Here is a 25,002-nt window from a genome sequence, read left to right as displayed (position 1 = left end):
TGTGGCCTACCTAAAGGATTGAGAAAGTATTGTACGAAGACCAAAGTCACTACTTTGACGCAGCTCATCGAGGTAGCAAACACTGGCAATGGTTTGCTCAAGGGAGAAGATTGTGAATTTAACACTGGCGTCAAGGCAGGATCAGGCAAGAAAAATTCAGCCAAGAAGCACGTTCCCAATGAGGCTCCTAAAGGGACTCAGGAGTCAGCCAACGCAGGGAAAGATAAAGCTACGGCTGAATCAGAAAAGGGACCAGCAAAGAAATGGAAAAGACGTTCTCCTCGCAAGTCAGAAGAGCAAAAGAAGGTCCTGAGGACAGAGAACAAATGCTTTATATGTGAGCAGCCTGGCCACATTGCTTACAATTGTCCTACAAAGAAAAGGCCAGCTGATTCTGATGACAAGGAAGACAAGAAAGGAAAGAAGCCCACGGCTGGTCTAGTGCCAGATATGGTGGGCGACAAGCCAAATTCAGATGCAAGTGAGTTTTGCAGAGCATGGGGAAAGGTCAGGGATCAAACAGTGCTTATCTTCTTTGATCCAGGTGCCAAAGCCAACTTTATTTCCCCAGAATTGGCTTCAAAGTTGGGAATCAGACCTGAAGAGATGGGGTATACAGCAGAGGCAGGTTTGGCATGTCCTGGCCATACAGAGGCTGTGACACCCATCATTGGAAAGTTGCGTCTACATATCCAGTCCTATGTAGATGCTGAAGAATTTTACATCATGCCACTGGACGGATGTGATGTGTTGTTAGGTATTCCTTGGTTATTTCGTGTACAGGGAATCATGGATGCCTACAACAAAAAGATCACTGTACAGAGCAGGGGAAAGACTCACATTCTGGATGTAAAGCTTAAAGGGGAGTCTATTCCTACTGTATCAGCTTCTGCTATTACTTCTGTAATGAAAAAGCATCTTTCTGCGTACTTGGTTTTTGCACGTGAAGTATCAGATTGTGATGAATCAAATTTATCTATGCTAGATAAAGAAAGGTGAATGTTTTTACAACAGTATAGTGATTGTTTTTCCGATTCATTATCGTCTCAATTACCGCCAGAGAGACCCGAGGACCATGCGATAGATTTGGTGCCAGGCAGTAGCCCACCAAGTAAGCCTCCGTACAGGGTTAGTGCGGCTCAGCACAAAGAGATAATGGGCCAAGTACAGGAGTTGTTAGAAAAGGGGCTGATTCAGCCCAGTTCATCTCCATTCTGTTCTCCAATGTTGTTGGTGCAGAAAAAGGATGGCTCATGGCGTATGTGCATCGACTACCGTGCACTGAACAAGAATACCATCAAGAATAGGTTCCCTATACCTAGAATTGATGATATTATGGACAAATTAGAAGGAGCAGCTATGTTTAGCAGGATAGATCTAAAGAGTGGGTACCATCAGATCCGCATTAGATCAGAGGATGTGCACAAGACTGCTTTTAGAACAACGTTTGGCCTTTACAAATTTTTAGTGATGCCCTTTGGTCTCACAAATGCTCCTGCTACGTTCAATAGGATGATGGACAGAATTTTCCGTCCACACCAGCAGTTTGTTCGTACATTCTTTGATGACATGATAGTCTACTCAAAGAATGAAGAGGAGCATAGGCATCACTTGGCCATTGTGTTCAAAGAGCTACGCAGTCATAGGTTGCTCATCAATGCAAAGAAAAGTGAGTTTTTTCTGGAAGAGATTCAGTTTTTGGGACACATTGTCTCAAAGGATGGTGTCAGAATGGATCCTGCAAAAGTTGAAGCGATCAAGTCATGGCCAAATTTGAAGACGGTGCATGATGTCCGAAGCTTTTTGGGACTATGCTCCTATTACAGACGGTTTATCCGAAATTTCGCTGAGATTGCTTCACCTTTACATGCTCTTCAAAAGAAGGCAGTCACCTTTAGATGGACACAGAAAGAGATTTTAGCTTTTAATCTCTTAAAGGAAAAGATGACTTCAGATCCAGTCATTGTGTTGCCAGATCTTAGGAAGTCATTTGTTGTCCAGTGTGACGCCTGTGGTAGTAGCATTGGTGCAGTGCTAATGCAAGATGGCAGGGTAGTAGCCTATGAGAGCAGAATTTTGCAAGGGCCAGAGATGACCATGCAGGTCTATGAGAAAGAGTTACTGGCTGTGATTCATGCGCTCTTAAGTTGGAAACACTACCTGCTAGGTGCAGACTTTGTTGTCCAAACGGACCATCAGACCTTGCGATACTTCTTGACACAAACAAAGTTATCTGAGAAGCATATGCGATGGGCAAATATCTTGTCCATGTTCCATTTTCAGATTGTGCATGTGGAAGGCAAGAAGAACGTTGTGGCTGATGCCTTGTCAAGGAAGCCACAAATTTCAGCTGTGTCGATTCCTTATCATCATGAACTTGATGATATGAGAGAACAATATGCAAATGATGAAGATTTTGCAAGGGTCTTCGAGCAACTAATGGATGGACAACGTCATGAACACTATCTTCTTAAAGATGGGTTCATGATGATGCATGGCAGATTGTGTGTCACAAAGCCATTGCGACGCAAAGTTATGGAAGAGAGTCATGTCCCACCGTATGCAGGGCATCGTGGTATCGATGCTACAGTTAAAGCGGTTGAGACATTCTTCTATTGGCCTACATTGAGAAGGGATGTGGATGCCTTTGTGCGAGAATGCCTAATATGCCAAAAGGTCAAGTTTGATAGGCAAAAGGCACCAGGGTTATTGCAACCACTACCTATTCCAGATAAACCATGGGAAAGTATTGCTATGGATTTTATCTTTGATCTTCCGAGAACGCCGACAGGAAACGATGGTATTTGGACCATTATTTGCAAATTCAGCAAACAGGCTCATTTTATTCGTGTTAGAAAGAAGATAAAGCCAGATCCGATGGCACGCTTGTTTATGAGCAATATTTTCAAGTATCATGGCATGCCACAGTCGATTGTTAGTGACCGTGATCCACGCATGACAAGTTTGTTCTGGAGAGGCTTGTTTGAGAATATGGGCACCACGCTCAAATTCTCTTCGTCATTTCATCCTCAAACAGATGGGCAGTCAGAAGAGGCAAATTCTACTGTCCTAGATCTGCTGAAGTGCTATGTGTAAGAGCATAAAGGAAAGTGGGAGCAGTATTTGCCATTGGTGGAGTATGCATACAATAATACAGTGCATTCATCAACTGGCAAGGCACCTTTTGAGATAGTTGAAGGTGGCAAGAAAGTTCCTCCCATACTGCATACAAAGGACAAGATATTTGAAGCAGATAAATATGTCCAGGACATGGATGAAATGTACAAGAAGGTCAAAGTGGCCTTAGAAAGGACTCAGGCAAAGCAAAAGAAAGCAGCTGATCGTCACCGTCGTGAAGTGGTATATTCACTTGGTGATTGGGTGCTTTTACGCTTTGAAAAGGCAAGGTTAAAGAAGATGAAGGGCAAGGAAAGACTGTTTCCAAAGCTCAGCATGCGTTACTATGGGCCTTTTCAAGTATGCGACATAATTAGTGATGTTGCATATAGGCTGAAATTGCCTGACAGTTGGAAGATTCACAATGCGTTTCATGTGAGTCTTCTCAGACCCTATGTGGGTGATGTGCCAGAAGATATGCCAGCTGAAGATCAGCCGGAAGTCGAGGAACTTGACGAGATCTTGGTCCCTGAACAGATCTTGGCACACAAAGAAAGGAAAGTGAAAGGCAAGGTTGCTAGGCGTTACTTGGTAAAGTTCAGAAACTATCCACCAATGGATGCTAAGTGGATGGAAGAAGGTGAACTTGCAGAGTCACCAACTGTGTTATCACTTTACCTGGAAGCCTTCGATTTGCAACCTACCTTGACCCCTTGAGTTTCAAAGCTAAGTGGATTGTCAGTGTGGCAATGGCTTCTGAAACAAATGATGTACATGGTATTTAAAGTGAGCTCAAATGAAATACCTGCTACATGAATGTTAGAGCTGTACAGATTGTCAGTTTGGCAATTGCTCTTATGGAATGTCCAAAAGTTTGGTTAGTGCTATAGAAGTGAGTATTTCTTGTCAGTTTGTCAAGGATACAGTGATTACTTCTATTGAAGAGTACATGTGTAAATGCATTCTTAAACTGTCGGTTTGGGTATGCTCGAAAGTGTTACGGGATCCAACGTGTACCATAAGACAGTGGCAAAATGTGCAGCTACCATTTTGTCATTGGAAAGTTAGTGACTCAAAGCAATGGCAGAGTGCGCAGCTACCACTATGTCATTGGGACAGGGTTCACACGCAGGCAATACATGAGTCGACGAGGTGTTGAATACACCAGGGTTGACAATGAGCATGTATGTGTCGTATATGTGTCGACAGGTGTTGAATACATCAGTGTTGACAGTAAGCATGTACGACATAGATGCAAACGAGGACGTTTGAGATTTCAAGAGGGGGGTATGTCACCAGCATGTGACTACTATCTATCCTTTTTGTTGATTTCTTTCTTATTATCTATTTACTTTCACTTTTTGGAAACACCCCTCGGAAAATCTAACTGCCCTGCATTGCATAGCTAGTGTGGAACTGCCAGAGGGAGTCCAGGCCCGAGGGCAAGAGAGCACTAAGGTTGGACAAGGACTATGGTTAGCCAAGTGGGGTCATTGACTAGCCAAAGTGGAATCCTTTGCTACAGAGGCTACATTTGAGTTCTGGATGTGGGTGCAGTGTACAAAGAGGGTCGGATGACCTAGAAAGATACAATGGCAGCATCTCCTAAAATTTAGGGAACTGCTATTTTGGGACCTGAAAATGTGTTGGCGTCATTACCTCCGGAATGACAAGGGGAACATTTTCTTACTCTGCCGTGAAGTCAACTGGGCAACCGGTTGGGATATTTTTAGGCGGCAACCCCGAAACGGGAAAATGCTTGTAAATGTGCCAAGTGGCACATTCTGGTGCACTTGCCTCATGCAACAAGAAGTGGCGCTGAATTTTAAGCTGGGAGGGCTCATTTTTCAGATTTTGTCACAGGTTAAGAGCTATGGAGTGCTTGCTTTCCCTCTTATGCACAGTGCGGTGCCAGGAGTGATGCCCTGCACACTACGCACTGCCCTCTCTCTCCCCTTTGGCAGTATGTTATGCCCGTCTAGTGGGCTCTTCATTTGACCAATGTACAGTTGTGTGGGTTCATGCGCGATTGCCGAGGCAAGAGCCTCTTGCACAGGTACTGGATTAGCTAGCGGCTAATCCCCCGCAGGTACAGGTGAATTCGGAGAGGTTTCACGCCAGAAATCTCGTCCGATTCAAAGGGCAAGTAGCCCTACAGGTGCGGGAGCTCGAGGACTTGCTACGGATGCGACCGGCACGCGAAACGGAGCCCGAAACAGTAAATTACAGCCTGCTGTGTATTTTTGCAGGTTTAGGGTTTTGGCCCTAAACGGACCCTAATACCCCCAGGAGGTTCGGGGACGCAAGGGGACCGCTGTACAGGTGATCTGGCGCATTTTCAGGGCTGAAAACAGAGAATTCAGCGTGCTGCAGATTCTCGCCAGGTTTTGCAAAGTGCTCGTATGCGTCGGGAAAGTCAGTCAATGCGTGGGAATACTGACTGTGAAGGGTTCTAGTACAGTTATGCTGCCGAAATCGGGCTGGAACAGTGGAAATTCAGCCGAGTTTGTGCGGGGCAGCTTGTAGGGAACCACAGCATTTATTCCCTCTTTTGAACAATAAAGAAATACCGAAAGGGGCGCCTAATTTAGGGGCCAATCTGGTGTCGGTCTACTCATACAGGTGCAATCTAGCAGCCTGTATCCCTCTCCCCTTTGTTGTGTCTTGAAAGTACAGGTAAAATAGACGACTAATAATGGGTGAAAGCTAAATCAAGGTTTAAAGTAAAGTCTACCGCCCTTTTTGGATTGAACAGGCCGGTTTCAGCCTTTCGGTGAAGAGGCACAGCTATTCTCCGAACAGGTGCGACTCTTGGGCGAAGAGATGCATCCTTAGGAGAATCGGGGGTCTCGGATCTGGCGCGTCTTCGTATCTGCAAAAGAATCAAGCGAAGAAGGTAATACAAGGGAATACAAAGGCAAAGAATACGTCACAATCGTGACAACGTGGCATGCCAAAGGGGCTAGGCCCATTGAAGTGGCCCCTTAATAGGCTGGACAAGAAAGGAACAAACCCTAAATTTTGCACAAAGGATGGTGACGTTGTAGGCAACAAAAGATCCACCGTGAATCACGCTGCCACATGGCATGCTTGTACGGATGGCTGCCTCAGCTTTTGGTGCCAGAATTTGGCACTGCTTTTGGAGAACCAGCTTCCAAAAGCAATGTACATGAAAGGCTTCAAGTCTAAAAGCATCCGGGTCCCAAAAGCTAGCGCTAGGGCAGCCAACACGTTTTGCGGAAATCCATACAGGTGCCACGTCAACAACGCAAATCGCGGAGGTCCATACGACAACCGCATCAACGTGTTTTGTGGGTCTGTACAATTGCCACGTCATCAACCTTTTACGCTCCTCTTTTTAGCCTTTGTCCCTTTGGGTCCCATCAGACATGACCCCATAAATTGCCACAACTATACAACGCATAAAAATTGGTGTCCTTCCTTTTTTGGCCTCTTGGATTGGTTTGTGCAAGTTGTCACAACTTCTTCTGAATCTTTCAGTGGGGCTCTGACCTCTTTTTGTCGTGAGTTTGTCCTTTAGGTCATGCCACATCATCACTTTGTGACATACCTCCCTCTTGAAAGAAATGTAATCACCCTTGATTACGCCTGCAAAACCAACATAAGCTAGCAAAACGAGTTCAATAGACACTGACTATAAATACAAACGCACTAGACAAACACATATCCAGTACTTGCACGAAGACGACATTCACTGAACATTCACATGACATTCACATCACTTTCCCTGTCAAGATCTTTGATGAGAATCATGATCATCGTAATGTATTTAGCAATCACATCCAGATCTCATCGATCTCTAGGAGATGTCGCGATTGACTAAATCTTGTTACTATCATATCCACATCACCCCTCAAATGAATAAGACCGAAATGTTGTAGTCATTTCGTCTTTCAATCATGCACTCAAATATTACACATGAGAGAGCACATATATCTAATTCATTTAAGGAATTCCCATTTCAAAGTACTTCGTTTCTTAAATTCATATAGCTGAATACTGTCAACTCATCAGTACCCTGGAAATCTCAAAAGAAATCAGTGACTTTAATCCGTGTGGGTAATCTGCGACAAAGGAGTGGAGTAACTCTCCTCTTGTGCAATCCGCATTGCACCAAATTCAAACCGCTGATCATCTATAACTCTTAGAATAGTCGAAGCTAGACCAAAAGCCTCAAGGTAAGGCTCTAAAATGTGAGGAGTGTCTGCTAGGTCCTCCTCCTCCATCCATTTCGCATCCAATGTGAAATGCATTGTGAATCTTCCAAGTATCTAGTAACTTCAGCCCAAAGGATACATCATTTATCTTTTTCTTGAATTTGGAAAGGGCCATGATAATTCATACTCAACTTTGGGAAAAGTTGCTCCTTACTCTTTCCTTTCCGTAGTCGTGCCTTCTCAAATCATAGAAGCACCCAATCATCTTCCTTCAAAAGCAAGTCACATCAATGCTTGTCCGCTGCCTTCTTATGCCTTGCTTGAGACTTCTTAAGATCCTTGCGTACCTTTGCAAAAGCAGTCTCCAGATCGTGAACGTACTGATTTGCTTCAAATATCTTATCCTTGGTGCTTAGAATAGGTGGAATCTTCTTAGCAGCCTCAATGATCTCAAATGGCGCCTTCCTTGTTATGGGCAAACTCAACCAAGGGCAAAAACTTCTCCCATTGAGCTTTCTGATCAGAGATGTAATACTTCAACAAGTCCAAAATCATTGAATTCGCAATCTTCAATTGCCCATCGGTATGCGGGTGAAAAGAGGACGAGAATAACCGAGTACCAATATTCTCCTAGATTGCCCTCCGAAACAAACTAGTAAAATGGGGATCTATATCTAAAACTATAGACTGGAATTGAACCTGCAAACACATCCTCTCCAATCCTCCCAAGGTTGCATACATTCTGGTCAGTCTAGTCTTTGCTACTCTCTTCAAAGAAAACTTGGCCCAGTGAAGATTACCCCAAGATAGGCGTATGCATATGTGTACTCCACAGTCTCCTGACCATAAGTGAATGTAGGTGTGTTGATCTCCTGATCCACTACGAAGTGGTGTTAAACACCATAACCTTGGTTTTACCAAGGTTTACAGACAATCCACTATCCTCCGCAAAGCGATGCAATGCATCCAAACGTCGCTGCATACCCTCTGGTGAGTTAGAGATCAACACAATATTATGAGCATATTACAACATGGAATCCTCCCTGCCAGGTGGGCACCTCTGTCACCCTCTCTGTCAATGTAATGAGAAACCTCATCTATATATATACCAAATAGAGTAGGAGACAATGGACATCCTTGTTTCACTCCAATAGTGAAGTGAACTAAATCATATATCCCCTCTAGAGTGCGTACATGTCCCATCACTGATTTGTATAAAGCCATGATACCCCAAATCTACTCAATGGGCACTCCCATATCTTGTAGTCTGCGCATCAATCTGACTCTGGGCACCATGTCAAATGCTTTGCGGAAATCCACAAAGCTACAATAAATCCGTCTCCCGTGTGCCCTACCCTCCTCAATGATGGCTCTGAGTGTCAGAATATGGTCAAGAGTGGAGAAGCCTCTCCTAAAACCGGCGTGTCCGGTTGCTCGTATGCGCTCACTCTCTGCCCATTTGCTCATCGCTTGCCTTGAAGATAGGCACAAGAGTAGACAGTCTCCAAGTCTTAGGTAGACCCTCACACATGACACGATTGAACAAAACTGCAAGAACCTCTACCAACATATCTCTAGCATGTATAAAGTGCTATGCTACTAGACCATCACGATCATATGCCCTCCCGGTCCTCATCCTATCAATTACCGTCTTTACCATCTCAGTTTCAAACAAGGTGGCTCAGGAGGATCAGGAAGGGGTGTCTGAGTGTTTGTGTCCAGGGACCGTATATAAGGATGTTGCATACTTATTACTGATCCCACACATTAGGAGAAGTAATCACTGGGGGAGGGGAGTGCTCATGAAAGAAATGCCATGCCTCTCCCGAGTATCTACTCAAGAACAATTGGTGTAAGTCTCGCTCCATCTGAGCTAGGAATGCTCGCTTCTTCGGTGGCACTAGGCGTCGGAAGGCTATCCAAGACTATTTGTGATTGATGACCCCTAGTAGAAGATCCCTCTGAAGCTGTGCTTTCGTCTCTCTACACTCTGTTGCTAAATTGGCTTTATCTGCCAAGAAAATAATTCTAAAAGAATTATAGGATTTATAAGTGAGAGAGTTTTCTCGCTTGGAACACCAAAAAAAATAAGTCTAAATGTATTATTGGAATTCTAAGTGAGAGGGTTTTTCTCACTGGAGACATGTGAGTACAAAGTATTTCTAGTGCATCATTCAGAGTAATGACGGGAGCACTACGAACAGGAATATCTGTTATGCCACCACGAATGGGTACTTCTGATGCGTCACATCGGATGGGTGACAGGGAGCATTGGGAAGAAGTATCCGACCATCCGGGAACGGACCTCTTTGATACATCATAGGATGGGTGACATAGAGCATCGCGAAGGAGATTGTACCGTAAGTTAGGTAGGAAAGGACTAGGTGATGGGTATTCCTGATAAAGCATTACACGCCCTCTCCCAGAGGGAAGACCAGTTTTTGCAAGGAGAAGATGCTGCTGCAGATTTCAGCCGCCAAGAAGACGTTGCTGGTGATGCCCATGGCTGTCCCAAGTGTACCAGATGTTGTGAGGACCCAGTGCGCGAGTTCCCTCGCGAAGAAGTGCCTACGGAGCGTGTTTCCATCGCGACAAGCTGCTGTTTTTCTCTGTTTTCAGCCCACAAATGTCGTAGACGGGGCTGATTTACGAGAAGGAACCCGAGAACACACCTCTTTTGTGTGTAGGATTGGAAGAGAGGATTTCTATGTAGAGATCTCTTCCGGGGAATTTCTTTCTGAGAACCGAGTTGCGTTTCGAGCATCGAGACTTTGAAGGTAACGATTTTCATGTTATGAACTCTGAGTATTTGTTTGCAGGTGTACTTCCTCTTAGCGAGAGAGTAGGAGCAAAGGAAGGCATGAGCCTATGTGGGAGAAAAGCGCTCTGAGGAACTAGAGCCAGATCAGCCCAAGAGTTTCTGGATTGCAGGGCATTAACAGTTTTGGAGTTCATGGAGATCCTGCATTTGCAATCTTCGATATTGGGACCTGTCAAGATGATGCCTGCAGTGACATGCTCTTTGAGAGCAAGTCTAGGGCAAGTCATTGATATTCTCTGTGAGAGGAACATACATCGTATCTACGTCACGGAGAGAGAGAGAGAGAGAGAGAGAGAGAGAGAGAGAGAGAGAGAGAGAGAGAGAGAGAGAGAGAGAGAGAGAGAGAGAGAGAGAGAGAGAGAGAGAGAAATGAAATGTTATATTAACGTCTTCAAAAGGCCATAATGACCTATGAGACCCGAAAGTTAAAAAGTGGTGGATCTGATACAAAGTCAGAGTAACAAAATAGCCTAATAACAGTACAAAACAAAGATATCTACTATGGGGGCCTAAGTTGGTCGATGTGAGCCAAGCATAAGACTAAGCGGGAAAATTTGGGTGGCTTGTTGGGATGGCTGAATCACAAGAGATCTAGCATCGGTCGTTGGCGAATCTCATCAATTTCCTCCATGGTTAGTAGTCTGACCGAGCGTCGTGCATGCCTGGCCAGCGTGCTCCGAATTTTCTGTCGTAGAACCCGTCGATGCTGTGTAGTTCTTCGCAGTCGTGGGCGCCTGGATTTCCCTAGTTCAATTGCTCGGTCAATCAGTGTGCCTCTTGTGTGAGACGAGGGGGAGCTCTGTTGTGGGAGTGGCTCTTGCGGCCGTCCCGTGTCTACTTTGAAGAAGTCTGTGATCCGTCTTTGAGACTGGCTAGCCTCGCCATTCATCAGGCTATCTCTGTGTCTGCGCAGCTCGAGTAAGAACAAACCCAGACATCTCTGATCTTTGTATCCCATGACTCTTGAGAGTGGTCCAAAACCCTCTCTGAACAGGCAGTGGAAGCGACCTCGTATCTTGTAGTAGACGGGGCAGTATAGTCTAGCTCTGTCTCAGGTTCCGTGTTACATAAGGGGCATGTCCTGTCCTCTGCTGGTACTCCGCTGCACCTCCTAGTCTCAATCCGCAACTGGTGAGAAGATGTGCGTAACTGGCCAATTGCACATCGTATCCCATGAGACAAGTGGGTATCCATGTATCTGGGTCTCGCCACAAAACCATCTTCTGTAAGCTGGAGAAGGTGGTCTCTGTAGAAAGCCATCTTCGTGCCCAACTCCTGTGCTGGTTGTATCCATGTCCTCCTGGTGTCCAGCTGGGTTAGGTTTTGGCGGATGAGCTTGGTGATCTCTGACTGTGTAAGAGTGAGAGATGGTGCATCCAGTGAGTAATGGAATGGTGGCAGCCTGTCTATGCTGAACTCATGTGCCCGAAACCATGATGTCATCTCCCCATACCAGCATGTTGTATCTCCTTGTAGGGCTAACTATCGAGAGGATTCAAGTGCTATGCGAGCATATTTGTCCCGTGTCTACTTTGAAGAACTCTGTGATCCGTCTTTGAAACTGGCTAGCCTCGCCATTCATCAAGCTATCTCTGTGTCTGCGCAGCTCGAGTAAGAACAAACCCAGACATCTCTGATCTTTGTATCCCATGACTCTTGAGAGTGGTCCAAAACCCTCTCTGAACAAGCAATGGAAGTGACTTCGTATCTCGTAGTAGACGGGGCAGTATAGTGTAGCTCTGTCTCAGGTTCCGTGTTACATAAGGGGCATGTCCTGTCCTCTGCTGGTACTCCGCTGCACCTCCCAGTCTCAATCCGCAACTGGTGAGAAGATGTGCGTAACTGGCCAATAGCACATCGTATCCCATGAGACAAGTGGGTATCCATGTATCTGGGTCTCGCCACAAAACCATCTTCCGTAAGCTGGAGAAGGTGGTCTCTGTAGAAAGCCATCTTCGTGCCCAACTCCTGTGCTGGTTGTATCCATGTCCTCCTGGTGTCCAGCTGGGTTAGGTTTTGGCGGATGAGCTTGGTGATCTCTGACTGTGTAAGAGTGAGAGATGGTGCATCCAGTGAGTAATGGAATGGTGGCAGCCTGTCTATGCTGAACTCATGTGCCCGAAACCATGATGTCATCTCCCCATACCAGCATGTTGTATCTCCTTGTAGGGCTAACTATCGAGAGGATTCAAGTGCTATGCGAGCATATTTGTCTCTAGGAAGTTCCCATGTGCGGTTTATGAAGGAGACCGATCTGGTGAGCGCCTCCACCACAAGTGGGGGGGCCGCTAGCTCTGGTCGGATAATTGCACGTGGTACTGATGCCTTTGCTCTAATGAGCCGCGAGATCATAGAGACGAGAGGTTTCTCCATGTTCCCCCATCCGTCTGAGCGACCCGGCCTCCCGTGGTGATCCAGTGAAGGTCCCCATATCTCTGTTCCATAGAGCAGTGCTGAAGCCACCAAGGTGTCAAAGAGCCAGAGCTTCGTCCGGGGCTCCTGAAACTGAACCTGCGAACACATCCTCTCCAATCTACCCAATGCTGCGTGGGCTCTAGTAAGTCTGGTCTCTGCTGCTCTTCTGAGTGAGAATGTAGGTCCGCTAAAAACCACTCCAAGGTAAGTGTAAGCGTCTGTGTACTCCACAGTCTCCTGGCCGTATGTGAATGTAGGTGCTGACCTCCTGATCCACTGTGGGGTGGTGTTAAACACCATCACCTTGGTTTTACCCAGGTTGACAGACAAACCACTTTCGTGTGTAAACGTGTGCAAAGCATCCAATTGACGTTGCATTCCCTCTGGGGATTCGGAGATCAACACTATGTCATCAGCATATAACAAAAGTGGAATCGATGTCCCTGCCAACTGAGCACCTTTATCCCCATCGTTGTCAATGTAGTCAGAAACGTCATCCACATACATACCGAATAGGGTAGGAGAGAGCGGGCAGCCCTGCTTCACCCCAATAGTGGAGTGAACCAGTGTAGAAAGTCCCTCCGGGGTGCGTACATGCCCTACTACTGATTTGTACAATGCCATGATTCCCCAAATGAGTTCTGTGGGTACTCCCATTTCCTGTAATCTGCGCATCAGTCTAGCTCTGGGTACCGTGTTAAAAGCTTTGCGGAAGTCCACAAAGCTACAATAAATCCGTCTCCTATGAGCTTTGCCTTCCTCAATGATGGCCCTGAGTGTTAGGATATTGTCAAGAGTGGAGAAGCCTCTCTTGAATCCTGCCTGCCCAGTTGCACGTATTCCTTCCCTCTCTGCCCATCTACTCAGCTGTTGCTCAAGAATGGATGCATACAACCGTGCCAGTGTGTGCCCAATCATAATAGTGCGATAATTCCCAGGCTCCATGGGGTCTCCTGATTTGAAGATAGGTACGATCGTAGATAGGCTCCAAGTGCCTAGTAGGCCCTCACTCATGGCCCGGTTAAACATAACTGCTAGGAGCTCTGCTAGTAGGTCTTTGGCATGCATGAAATGCTCTGCGACTAGGCCATCATGATCATATGCTCTCCCAGTCTTCATCCTGTCAATAGCTTTCTTCACCATCTCAGCGGTGAAAAAGCCACATGCATGTGGGCATGGATCAGGGGGGTTGGGGAAGGGCGGTGTCCAGGTACTGTGTACAAAGATGATGCGTACTGACCCCATGTCTCTGTGGAGGAAATAGCCGGGGGGGGGGGGGGGGGGGCTCATGAAAGAGCCGCCACGCCTCACGCGAGTCTTGACTCCAGAATAGCTGATATAGATCCTGCTCGAGTCGAGCCAAAAAAGCCCTCTTGTTTCGCCGCACCAAGCGTCGGAAGTCAATTTGTGACTGTCTGTGAGTGACGTCCCCCAACAGCACCTCCCTCTAGAGTCTGGCTCTAGTCTGGCGGCACTCCTGGTCATACCAGCTGTCCTGAGGCATGCTCCCCGATCGACGGCTCTGCTCAGGTTGGGTGTGTGGGTAGGCTTTTGCTGCTGCCTCATGTTGTGTCTGTGTCAGTATAGTAGTTAGCTCCTCCAGAGGTCGCCCCGGGTCCTCAGTGCATAGGCGTCTGTAGATTCCGTCCATGTATACAGAATCCGTCTCCTGTGTGAATGTGTAGCGAGTAGGAGCTACTACTCGTGGCCTGTGTGCTACACTGAACTGGAAGGAGATGGTCATTGACACCAGAGCATGATCCACTGCCACCCCGACCGGTCTGGGCCCGACTGTGAGATCCTAGATACTGGAGATGAGATTCAGATGTGCCATGACATAGTCCACTGCGCTAGCTCCATGTCTGTGTGGGAAGCATGTAAATCCTCCCGCTGCAGGAAATCTCTGTAGGCCGTTCAAGATGGCCAATCCATGTGCAGTGCCCATGTCTATCAGGTGTCGCCCATACTCAGTATATTCCATATCGTGTGATATTCTGGAAAGGCCCGTCTCTTCAACATCTAGTTCTCTTAGCATCTCCTCTGAAGTATCATAAAACACTGCATGGTGATGGGCAGTCCTAGCATTGAAGTCCCCTAGGATGATAATGTCACCGTCCCTAGAGAACTCCCATATGTCATCATCCAAAATAGAGAAAGGCGACTGTCCTCTTGGTGATGCATAAACTGATGTACTCGGGGGAAAGTAGCAAATAGCTACATAGAGGTATCTGCCTGTCTCTGCTTTCAGTCTCACCCACATGTACCTAGCCTGCTCGTCCCTGCGGGCTATATGTATCAGTGGCTGTAGATCCTCTCTAAATAACACTGCCACTCCTCCCGAGCCCCGCCCTCTGTGCTCTGAGCGTGTCTCCCGTCTATAGGCTGTCTCCCACCTGTATCCGCTGATGTGAGGCATGGATTGCCCAGGGGCCTGGTGTGTCTCAGAGTAAAAGATGATGTCTCTTCCAGTAAAGCTATCCTCAAAAGCCCCCACATCAAGACGCATAGATCCATTGCATTTCTAGGCAGCTACTTTGAGTGTGGTCCCATAAGTCTCGCACCGTCATGTGGAGCGTCGCTCTAGTATCACCACTTTCCCGTCTCGGTAAAAAGCGATCTTGCCTTTTCCCCTTGCCGCTCTAATCTCCGGCATTACTTCCTGCATATGAGCAATCTGCGAGAGGGTGAGATCATCCCCGAGAAAGATGCCAGTCTCTTTGAGAGTTGGTCTTTTCTTCAGGAATGACTTCTTTGCTTCCATGGAGGGAAAACGGAGGATGAGTGCTCTTTCTTTTGAGGTTTCTCCACTGCTTCCATTTTTCTTTATGTTGCCCACTCTCCATGCCCTTGTGTGCGTCGGCTCAGGAATCCCCATCAAGGTTGTGAGTTCATTTACTTCTTCGTCCACATTGCCTTTGTCTTTAAGACTGCAAATTCTCACATGTAAAGCACGCACCCTTCTCCTCTGCTCCTCCTCTAGTGTCTGATTGATGATGTTGTTGGGTGTGGACGTGGGCGTTATCTCCTTGCCTTTTCCTTTCTTGGCTACCTTGATCCATTGCTCGGCTTCGTCCGCCTTCTGTTGAGTTTTGGTAAGAACATCTACCCAAGAAGTCGTCATTTCTTTGTGCTGCTCTTCTCCCTCTTTGATGGCCCGTACTTGTTCCTTGATCGTGTTGATTTCGTCGATTACTGAGGGTTGCAGTTCGCCCTCTTCCAGTGTGTTTCTTGATCGTGCTTCGGCGAGATCTTTCTTGAGTGACGCGATCTCTTCCTCTTGGGCCGTCACTCGGTCTACCAGCGTGCTTATCTTGCTCTCTTGGATCAGCACGCGTCTTTCGAATATGTTTATTGTGCCCCAGAGATTGCGGTTCAACTTGGTAACGGTCTCCGTCATTTCCTCTTTGCATTTTTGAATGGCATCCTCTAGGGGGGTCGGCTTTATCGTTCATCTTCCTCATGCTTGATTGCCGTCCGCAAGGGAGTAAGATGACGCGTGCACCCCCCTTAGCAGCGGGTGCGGCAGCTGAGCGAGTGGGGGGGTCGTCCGCAAGGGGGGTCACTAGGTGTGCGTGTGCACCCACATTAGCGACGGGCGCGGCGGGTGGTGGAGCGTGAGGCGGTAGGGGCCCGGGCGGGGGGGGGGGGGGGGGGGTTAGGGTATGGTAGAGAGAGTTGGGGAGGGGGCGGGGCGGGGTTCAAGAGGGGGGGTGGGCGGCGGGGTGGGGTAGAGAGAGAGAGAGAGAGAAATGAAATGATATATTAACGTCTATAAGAGGCCAAAATGACCTATGAGACCAACTGATTACAATGATGAGTCTAGTACCAAGTCTGGGTACAAACAAGAAAACTACAAACAAAGAACTGATAGGAGTGCTACCGACTCCTATGGGTGGCTGGTAGGCTGAGCAATGGTATCATGCCATAAAGGTACAAAGTGGGGATAAGTGTCGCCATGATACAATATAGTAGTAGCATGAAGCCTATCCCGATCGACATTCTGGGTGTCGTGCTAGAATCCTGTGGATCCTCTGCCGCAATCTCCGCCGGTGCTGCGTGGCTCCCCTCCTCAGTCGTGGTCGTCTCGATCTCCCTAACTCTATAGCTCGATCAATGAGAGTACCGCTGATGTGTGTGAGAGAGAGAGAGAGAGAGAGAGAGAGAGAGAGAGAGAGAGAGAGAGAGAGAGAGAGAGAGAGAGAGAGAGAGAGAGAGAATGGAAAAAACGTGATAGGGTGCGGGCGAGGGTGAGAGAGAGAGAGAGAGAGAGGGGGGGGGGGGGGGGGGGGGAACAGCACGTGGGGTAGGAGAGAGAGAGCCAAGACGATAGACTTAAAAGGACTCAAAAAAGACTTAAAATGAAGATGCGATAGACTTCAAAAATGGGGGTGTGGGGGGTTTAAAAAGTTAGTACGTGAAAAAAATTAAACAGCGCGATAGGGAGAGAAAGAGACCCCGCGATAGACTCCGCGCGCGCGCGAGAGAGAGAGAGAGAGAGAGAGAGAGAGAGAGAGAGAGAGAGAGAGAGAGAGAGAGAGAGAGAGAGAGAGAGAGAGAGAGACAAAACCCTGCAGGCAGGGGGCAGGTGCGGGTGCAGCGCGCAAGCAGAGGGTGGGGGTGCAGGGGGCAGCGCGAGAGCGGGGGGCGGGTGCAGGGGCAACGCGCGAGCAGAGGGCGGTGGTGCAGGGTCAGCGCGCGAGCGGGGGGCAGGTGCAGGGGCAACGGGAGAGCAGGGGCGGGGGTGCAGGGACTGCGCACGAGGGGGGGGGGGGGGGGGGGAGAGAGAGAGAGACTGTAAGTGCCCGTTCACATGGGCAGGCACTGGACACATACATAAATGCCTTCGTTCCCAACAACCGATGTCTGCTATGGTAAGTACTCGTACTGGGCATCTTGCATGTTGAGCTAAAGTGATCCATATTCTCTATCGTAGTCTCTGTCGATGCTGTGAGGTACCCCCCAGTTGTGGGCGTCTGGATCTCCCTAGCTTAGTAGCCCAATTGATCAACGTACCTCTAGTGTGGGTGATATCTGGACTCTACTGAGTGGTCTGTCCCTTCGTCTGCCCAGTAGGTGGTCTGAAGAAATTTGTAATTTACCTCTAAGACTGTCTCTCTACTGGTCTCCTCAACAGGCTCTGTGTGTGTGCGTAGCTCGAGTAAAAATAACCCAAGGCATCTTTGATCCTGATATATCATGACCGTGGATAGTGATCCAAAACCCTCTTTGAAGAGACTATGAAATCCCCCCCCGTATCTCGTAGTACATTGGACATTGACATATGTAATGCAGCTGTCTCAAGCTCCAAATGGCATAGCTGGCATATCCTAGTCTCTGCAGGCATCCCCCTAAATCTGCCAGTCTCGACCTCAAGCTGACGTGAAGAGGTGCTTCACTAACCAATAGTGCACCGTATCGCCCAGGATATGTGTATCCATGTAACTAGGTCTAGTCACAAACCCGTCCTTCGTCAGTTGGAGAAGATGCTCTCTATAAAAATCCATCTTCGTGCCCAACTCTCGTGTCGGTTGAATCCAAGTCCTCCTAGTGTCAACCTGAGAGAGGTCCTACGACAAATGAGCCTGGGGATCTTTGTGCGCGTAATAGACAGAGAGGGTGCATCCAAAGAGTATTGGAAAGGAGGCAATCTATCCATACTGAAGCCCTGTAACTAAAACCATGATGTCATCTGTTCATACCAACAAGTAGTGTCCCGTTCAATGCTAGCTGTCCGGAAGACTCAAGAGCTAGGCTAGCATATTTGTGTCTGGGTAGGACCGAAGTCCCATAAATTGTACATAAAGGAGACCAATCTGGTGAGTCCCTCGACCACAAGTGGAGATTTAGCCAGTTCTGCTATGATAATCTCATGTGGTACTGAAGCCGTAGCTCTAGTCATCCGAGAGATCATAGAAACCAAAGGCCTCTCTATACATCTCATGCTACCAGATTTGTGATGATCTAATGAAGCTCCCCATATCTGGACTCCATAAAGCATAGCTAATGTCACTAAAGTATCAAAGAGCCATAGCATTGTTCGAGGTTCCTGGAACTGAACCTGCAAACACATCCTCTCTAATCTGCCTTGGGCAGCATAAGCTCTGGTCGATCTAGTCTCAGCTGCTCTCCTCAATGAAAACACTGGCCCATTGAAGACTATCCCAAGGTAAGTGTATGCATCTGTATACTCCACTAACTCCTGGCCATAAGAAAATGTGGGTGTTGATCTCCTTATCCACTGCGGTGTGGTATTAAATACCATAACCTTGGTTTTACCAAGGTTGACAGACAATCCACTATCGTGGGCGTTTGCATGTAATGCATTTAAGTGACGATGCAACCCCTCTGGGGAATCAGAAATCACACAATATCATCAACATATAACAACAACGGAATCCACGTCCCAGCCAACTGAGCTTCGCTGTCACCTCCCCTCTCAATGTAATCAGAATCCTCATCCACATACATGCCAAAGAGCGTCGGAGATAGCGGGCATCCCCGCTTCACCCCAATAGTGGAGTGAACATCAGATTACCCCTTCCGGGTGAGAACCTATCCTCTCACTGACCTGTAGAGTGCATAATCGCCCAAATCAACTCTGTGAATAGTAAATACCATCTCCTGTAATTTGTGCATCAAGTCACTGTGTCAAATGCTTTGCGAATATCCACAAAGCTACAATAAATCCTCCTCCCATGTGATCTACCCTCCTCAATAATAGCTCTAAGCATCAGAATGTGATTAAGAGTAGAAAACCCCCGCCCAAAACATGCCTGGCCCACTGCTCGCATGCCTGCTCTCTCTAACCATCTGCTTAATTGCTGCTCAAGATGGATGCGTACAACCGTACCAATGTGTGCCCAATCATAATAGGAAGAAATGAAATGAAATGATGTATTAACGTCTACAAAAGGCCAAAATGACCTATGAGACCAACAAGTTAGAAACTCATGAATCTAATACAAAGTCTGTGTGCTGAAAGAAAGACTGACATCCTAAACAATATGTTGTAGCGAAAGTGAATGTGGGGGAAAGACTAGAGACTCTCTAGTCAAAACAAAGGTACAAAATAACGAGGGGTAAGAAACTTAAGCTACTAAGAAGGGGATATTCCTCCAGCTCAAAGTATATCTAGCATCGATCGGTGTCGGATCTCCTTGATGTCCTCCATGGTCAAAAACTTGACTTCGCATCGTGTGTGGCGCTCCAAAATAATCTGAATCCTCCTCTGTAATCTTCGTCTATGCTGGGATGCCCTCCTCTGTAATCGTGGATACCTAGACCTCCCTAGGTCCATTGCACGGTCAATCAGTGCGCTTCTAGTGGAGGTGGGATCTGAACTCTGCTACAAAAAGCCAAAGTTTGGTTCGAGGTTCCTGAAACTAAACCTGCGAACATATCCTCTCAAATCTGCCCAAGGCTGCATAGGCTCTGGTCAATCTAGTCTCTGCTGCTTTTCTCAGCAAAAAAACTGGCCCGCTGAAAACTACCCCCAGATAAGTATATGCATCTGTATACTCCACAATCTCCTGCCCATAGGTAAATTTGGGAGCTGGCCTCTTGACCCATTGCAACACCATAACCTTGGTTTTACCAAGGTGGACAGACAATCCACTATCCTTCGCTAAACATGTAAGGCATCCAAATGGAGCTGCAATCCCTTTGGGGAGTCAGAAATTAGCACAATATCATCGATAGCTGTGCTCCTTTGTACCCTAGTCTCGTAATGTAATTAGAGGCCTCATCTACATACATACCAAACAAGGTAGGAGGAGAGAGAGAGAGAGAGAGAGAGAGAGAGAGAGAGAGAGAGAGAGAGAGAGAGAGAGAGAGAGAGAGAGAGACGTGGGAATTCTTGCAGTGTCCAACCTTCAAGGTTTCGTTTCCAACAGGGAGCAGACCTACGAGGATCCAACAGAAGAGTGAGAATACTTTCACTTGTGTCACTTTCTTGAGTTGCTCCTTAGACTGCAATGTAAAAACTAATTTCTTCCGAAGTGCAGGCTGCTGTATTCTGTTTTTGTAGCATCTAGTGAACATGCAACCATTGCAGAGCTTGCAGCTACCTTGCAGGCTGATTTGTCTCAGCTTGAAGCTGCAGTGTCACTTGCATGTCGTCTTGGCTGGGCTAAGAAAGTTATGGACCCAGGGACATTACTTCAGGACTTCAGCATACCAGGATCTCCTTCTAGCGAAGCCAGTGGACTGGATGATCCCAATGCTAATGGATTTTTAGAAGGTTCTTTGGATATCCAGTCTGATGCTGATTTGTCAAAGTCTGTGTCTAGTTCAGTAAGGCTGGCTTTCATGGTAGATGCCAACCTAACTTCATATCTTATGATGGGTTCATTATCGCCAGGTTCGTATGGGTTGTGATTGTAGAAATTGCCAGTTTATTTGTCAGAGCTTACTGTTAAATCTGTTTTTGGTGTTCGATTTTGAATTTCTCAGCTGTTGTGTAGGCATGAAAGGACATGCTGTCACCCTCTATGAAGCAGGGAAATTGAATGACACAAATGTTGGAGATCTGTGCGATGACCTGCAGAAGGTGGAGGGAACCAAGTTTGAAGGAGAACTTCAAGAGTTCGCAAATCATGCTTTTAGCCTTCGCCATGCTTTGGAATGCCTACGGTCATCAGGTTCTAGAGATGCAGGTGCTGAAGAAACACTAGAACATGGAGAAGGCAGCCCATTAGTGCATCTAGAAAAGACTACTGAGGGTTTAGAGGATTGGAGGTTTGCAGATAATTATCAAGGGCAACCTAGAAGCTCTGATCAGTATGCATCTGCCTTGAAGCAGGAGAGCTCCAAGCAATATGATACATTGGATGATGATTTTAATCCTAGGGGCGACAATTCTATGCATTCGGTCTCCCGCAAATCTGTTTCCAGAGATACAGAAACAGAAAATACTGTTTCTGACAGGTCAAATCGTGGAAGGGCTCGCCCTAGAAAGGGTCGGTACCATGTTGATGTTCTTCGTTGTGAGAGTTTAGCAGGGCTGAGTCCTGCAAGCTTACAGCGGCTACTTCGAAGAGATTATGGTGTTATTGTCTCCATGGTCCCATTGATACTACCACCTGGAGTGGTCTCGATAGATGGAACTGGACCAGTTCAGTTCACTCCCCCCATACGTGCTGCTGTTACTCCATGGATGAAACTATTGCTATATTCTGTCGTGGGTCATGGACCCATATCTATTGCTCTCGTCAGGGGTCAGCGCCTACGCCGGCTTCCTCCACCGTTGTACAGCTGCGAAAGAGCACTGGTGTGGTCGTGGGATGGCAGTGGGGTTGGGGGCATTGGTGGCAAGTATGAAGGCTCTCTCGTTGATGGTAGCATTCTGCTTCACTGTTTGAACTCTCTTTTGAGGTATTCAGCCGTTCTTGTACAACCATTTGCTAAACATGATCTTGTGGACAATGAAAATGGGCGTCCCCTTGTAAAGGACATTCCCTTACCTCTTGATAGTAGTTTTTTAGCCAGTGGTTTTTTGGAAACAGAAATGAAACTTGATGGGGTAGAAATCTCAGAGCTCCGTGGAACCCTGACAAGCGTGGCAGAAGAGCTGCATCTTTGGACAATGGGCTATATTCGCATGATGAGGGTCCGGTCTGTGGAAGAACCACAACAATGGTGTTGGGTTCCTGAGAGTGTGGATTTCGGTATTCCCCTGTTCAATGTAAAATTATGTCAACTAGTATGTGACAGGATTGTCCAGTCAGAGCTGCTTCAACCTGCCTCCCTCCAAAGGCAGAGAGAGGCCATGCAGAAGCTTAGGCAAAAGCTACAAGATTTTGTGTCCAGCTATCAAGCCAATGGTCCTGTTCCAAGGTCTGTTTATTGTCGGGACCAGCCCAAAGACAGTGCACAGCTTTCAAGTCTTACAAGTGGGAGATGGAACCCCTTTGTGGAGGCTTCTTTAGAGGTACCATCAGTGAATGAAACTGGAAGGAAACCCTTTGACAGGCGGAGGCGGCGGTCTGAAATCATGAGCTTTGATGGAGATATTTTGAGGCATGTCTTTATCAGCCATCTTCTTTTGTTTTTCTTTGACATTTTTTTCTTTGTGATTAATTTGTTGTCTTTGCTTTCTGTTTGAAACTTTTATGGACAGATCGTTTCCTTTGACGCCAGTTTATGAACCGAATACAAGGCTTGTAGATGATACAAATCCTCAGTCGTCAAGTTCGAGCCCCAAACAGGATCCTTTCGACGAGACTGAAAACAGTGATTTTTCACTTCCTGGTGTTAATTTGTTATTCAATGGTGCATGGCTTCAGCCTTTGGATATAGGCCAGTGCTTGCAGGGAAGGGTTCCAGCTGCACTAGTTGCAGAGGCTGCTGTGGCGTCAATGCCAAAGCCATAGACCATCAAGCGAAGCAAAATAAACAAAAAGGTGATTAGTTATCCTTGCACAGATCTTTAAGCGTGCACTGAGTAGCAAGTATTATGTGGGGATTGAAATTCAACTGGCCATTAGTGCCTGTATGGGTTGTTGTAATGCTAGTTGAATTGTGCTGAAGTGCAGGTTAATTTTCCCATGTTGTGGGTTATAGAAACTCAAACTATGTTCATGATGTCAGTCTCTCCTCAGTAATTTCTAAGTTTTGAAAGGGTTCTAGAGGGATGTTTATGGTTGTCTGTCTGGAGTGTAAAATTGGTTGGGTAAGAACCAGCATACTTCTTCATTCAGATCACAATTTTGTATGACCCTTCCTCTCTCATACATGGAGGTTTAAGTTTTCTTTGCATGATGCTAAGAGCTATCTAAACTGTTTTCTCTTTCGCAAGTGGAGTGCACAAATGTTTTTCGATATGGCACATATAGTTCACATTAGCTCCATCCCCTCATCCCTCATACACATGTATACCCACCCCCACATCAGTCTAGTATATATTGCAGCATGTTTATTTTCAGCACCTTTGCCCTTATTTCTTGGATACCCAGAGGACACACACACACATGTACACTGTTCTGTCTTATTCGGCCTCAAGAAGTTGTTAATAAGGCTCTCTCTTTCTGTCTCAAAAAAAAGGGGGAGGTTTTGTACTGCTACTAAAATTCTCTAGAAATGCCGAGGAAATGTTCTGCCTCCACCTTACTTTACATGGATACAGTTGAGCATGCATGAAGCCAGATAGCTGCAGATACTTTTACAATGGCTCATGGCCAAAATCTGGAAAAAGTGAAATGTCAGAGGAACCTCTGCAAAAGAGAGTAAAAAGTGCCCTAGTGTTCGAAAGAAATAGAGAGGAAGAGGACTATTTGATGGTAGGCACTCCAAAGGTGGTAAAATACAGCACCTTTGAATGTGCTTGCGCGTGCACACACACACACACACACACACACAGAGAAATGAAATGAAATGAAATGTTATATTAACGTCTTCAAAAAGGCCATAATGACCTATGAGACCCGAAAGTTACAAAGTGGTGGATCTGATACAAAGTCAGAGAGAGAGAAGAAGAAGAAGAAGAAGAGAGTTTTAACATCGTAGGAAACTATCCCAAGAGACCTTAAAGATCTAACCGACAAGGAGTTGAACTGACAGCTTGCTTGCTATCACAACAGCTACAGAGTGTCTAGCTCCTTATTGCTTGATAAGATAAAGATTAGAGATAGATAATGGTTAGCACTCATGGTGTTGGGTGGCCAGACATAGCAGAAAGGCCTTTAAACCCAACAAGCTGCATCAAAGGGGCTAAAGAAGAAGCCTATCTAGAGGTATCACAAGAGAGAGGAACCTCTAGATAAGGATGAGATTGACGAAGCTGCCACGAGAAAAGAGGATACCAGATCGCTCGCCCACGGTGAAGATAGCCGAAGTCCCCAAAATAGAACTTGTCCAAGAAGTAATATCATGGTAGCTCCATCCACTTCCTCAAGGTAGCCATTGAGAATTGCTGACAATTAAGTTTGAAATGAGATTCAGCAATGTCTTAAGTTACGGAAACATGCAAAGAGCTTTACTGTCGTAGAACGGCTGGGAGAGTCAACACACCATCTTGACAATAAAAATTAAGGAAACCAAACAATAAGCCAAATATGTAGAAACTAAAACACACACACACACACGCGTAGATATCAAGGGAGGAGGCAAGGGAAAAGCAAGCATGACAAATCACGGAGCACCCATATCGGCATCACGTTGCACATGCATTCCAGGGCAGGCTTTTTTGGCTTTGGTTTACCAAAAAAGCCCCAAATTGATGCTCATGAAAGTTGCAATTCAATGGTCAATGCAACAAAGGTACAAAAAATTGGACATAGGCAAGTAAAATGGATTGCACTCTCTTGAGGCGTACAGGTAAGGACCGTGTAGATAACATCTAATAGTGCTGTTGGTTTTCCAATATTTGGTTGACCCAATGTACCTGCTGAAAAAAGTTGACCAATTTCCAAGATGGCTACAATTTTGTTTGCACAAATTGTGTCACTCGGCAACAAGATTTTAAAGTGTAGATTT

At 46.5% G+C, this 25,002-nt stretch overlaps 1 protein-coding gene across 3 annotated transcripts in view; it reads left to right on the top strand.

Moving 5' to 3' along the window:
• The window catches only part of LOC147457598 (FAM91 carboxy-terminus protein), an 89,257-nt gene extending 66,095 nt beyond the window's left edge, over window positions 1-23,162 (top strand). For all 3 annotated transcript variants that reach the window (XM_086512459.1, XM_086512458.1, XM_086512460.1), the window contains 4 exons: window positions 20,393-20,453; window positions 20,535-20,890; window positions 20,994-22,548; window positions 22,649-23,162. In XM_086512459.1, the coding sequence (XP_086368585.1) occupies window positions 20,393-20,453; window positions 20,535-20,890; window positions 20,994-22,548; window positions 22,649-22,901 (2,225 nt within the window). In that variant the 3' untranslated portion in view covers window positions 22,902-23,162. The remainder of the gene's footprint in view (window positions 1-20,392; window positions 20,454-20,534; window positions 20,891-20,993; window positions 22,549-22,648) is intronic.
• The last annotated feature ends 1,840 nt before the right edge of the window (window positions 23,163-25,002 follow it).

Source organism: Adiantum capillus-veneris, chromosome 5, assembly GCF_014529385.1.
Source record: "Adiantum capillus-veneris isolate H3 chromosome 5, ASM1452938v2, whole genome shotgun sequence".
Lineage (NCBI taxonomy): Eukaryota > Viridiplantae > Streptophyta > Polypodiopsida > Polypodiales > Pteridaceae > Adiantum > Adiantum capillus-veneris.
Note: the sequence above shows the minus strand (reverse complement) of the source record. Positions and strands in the feature narration are given on the sequence as shown.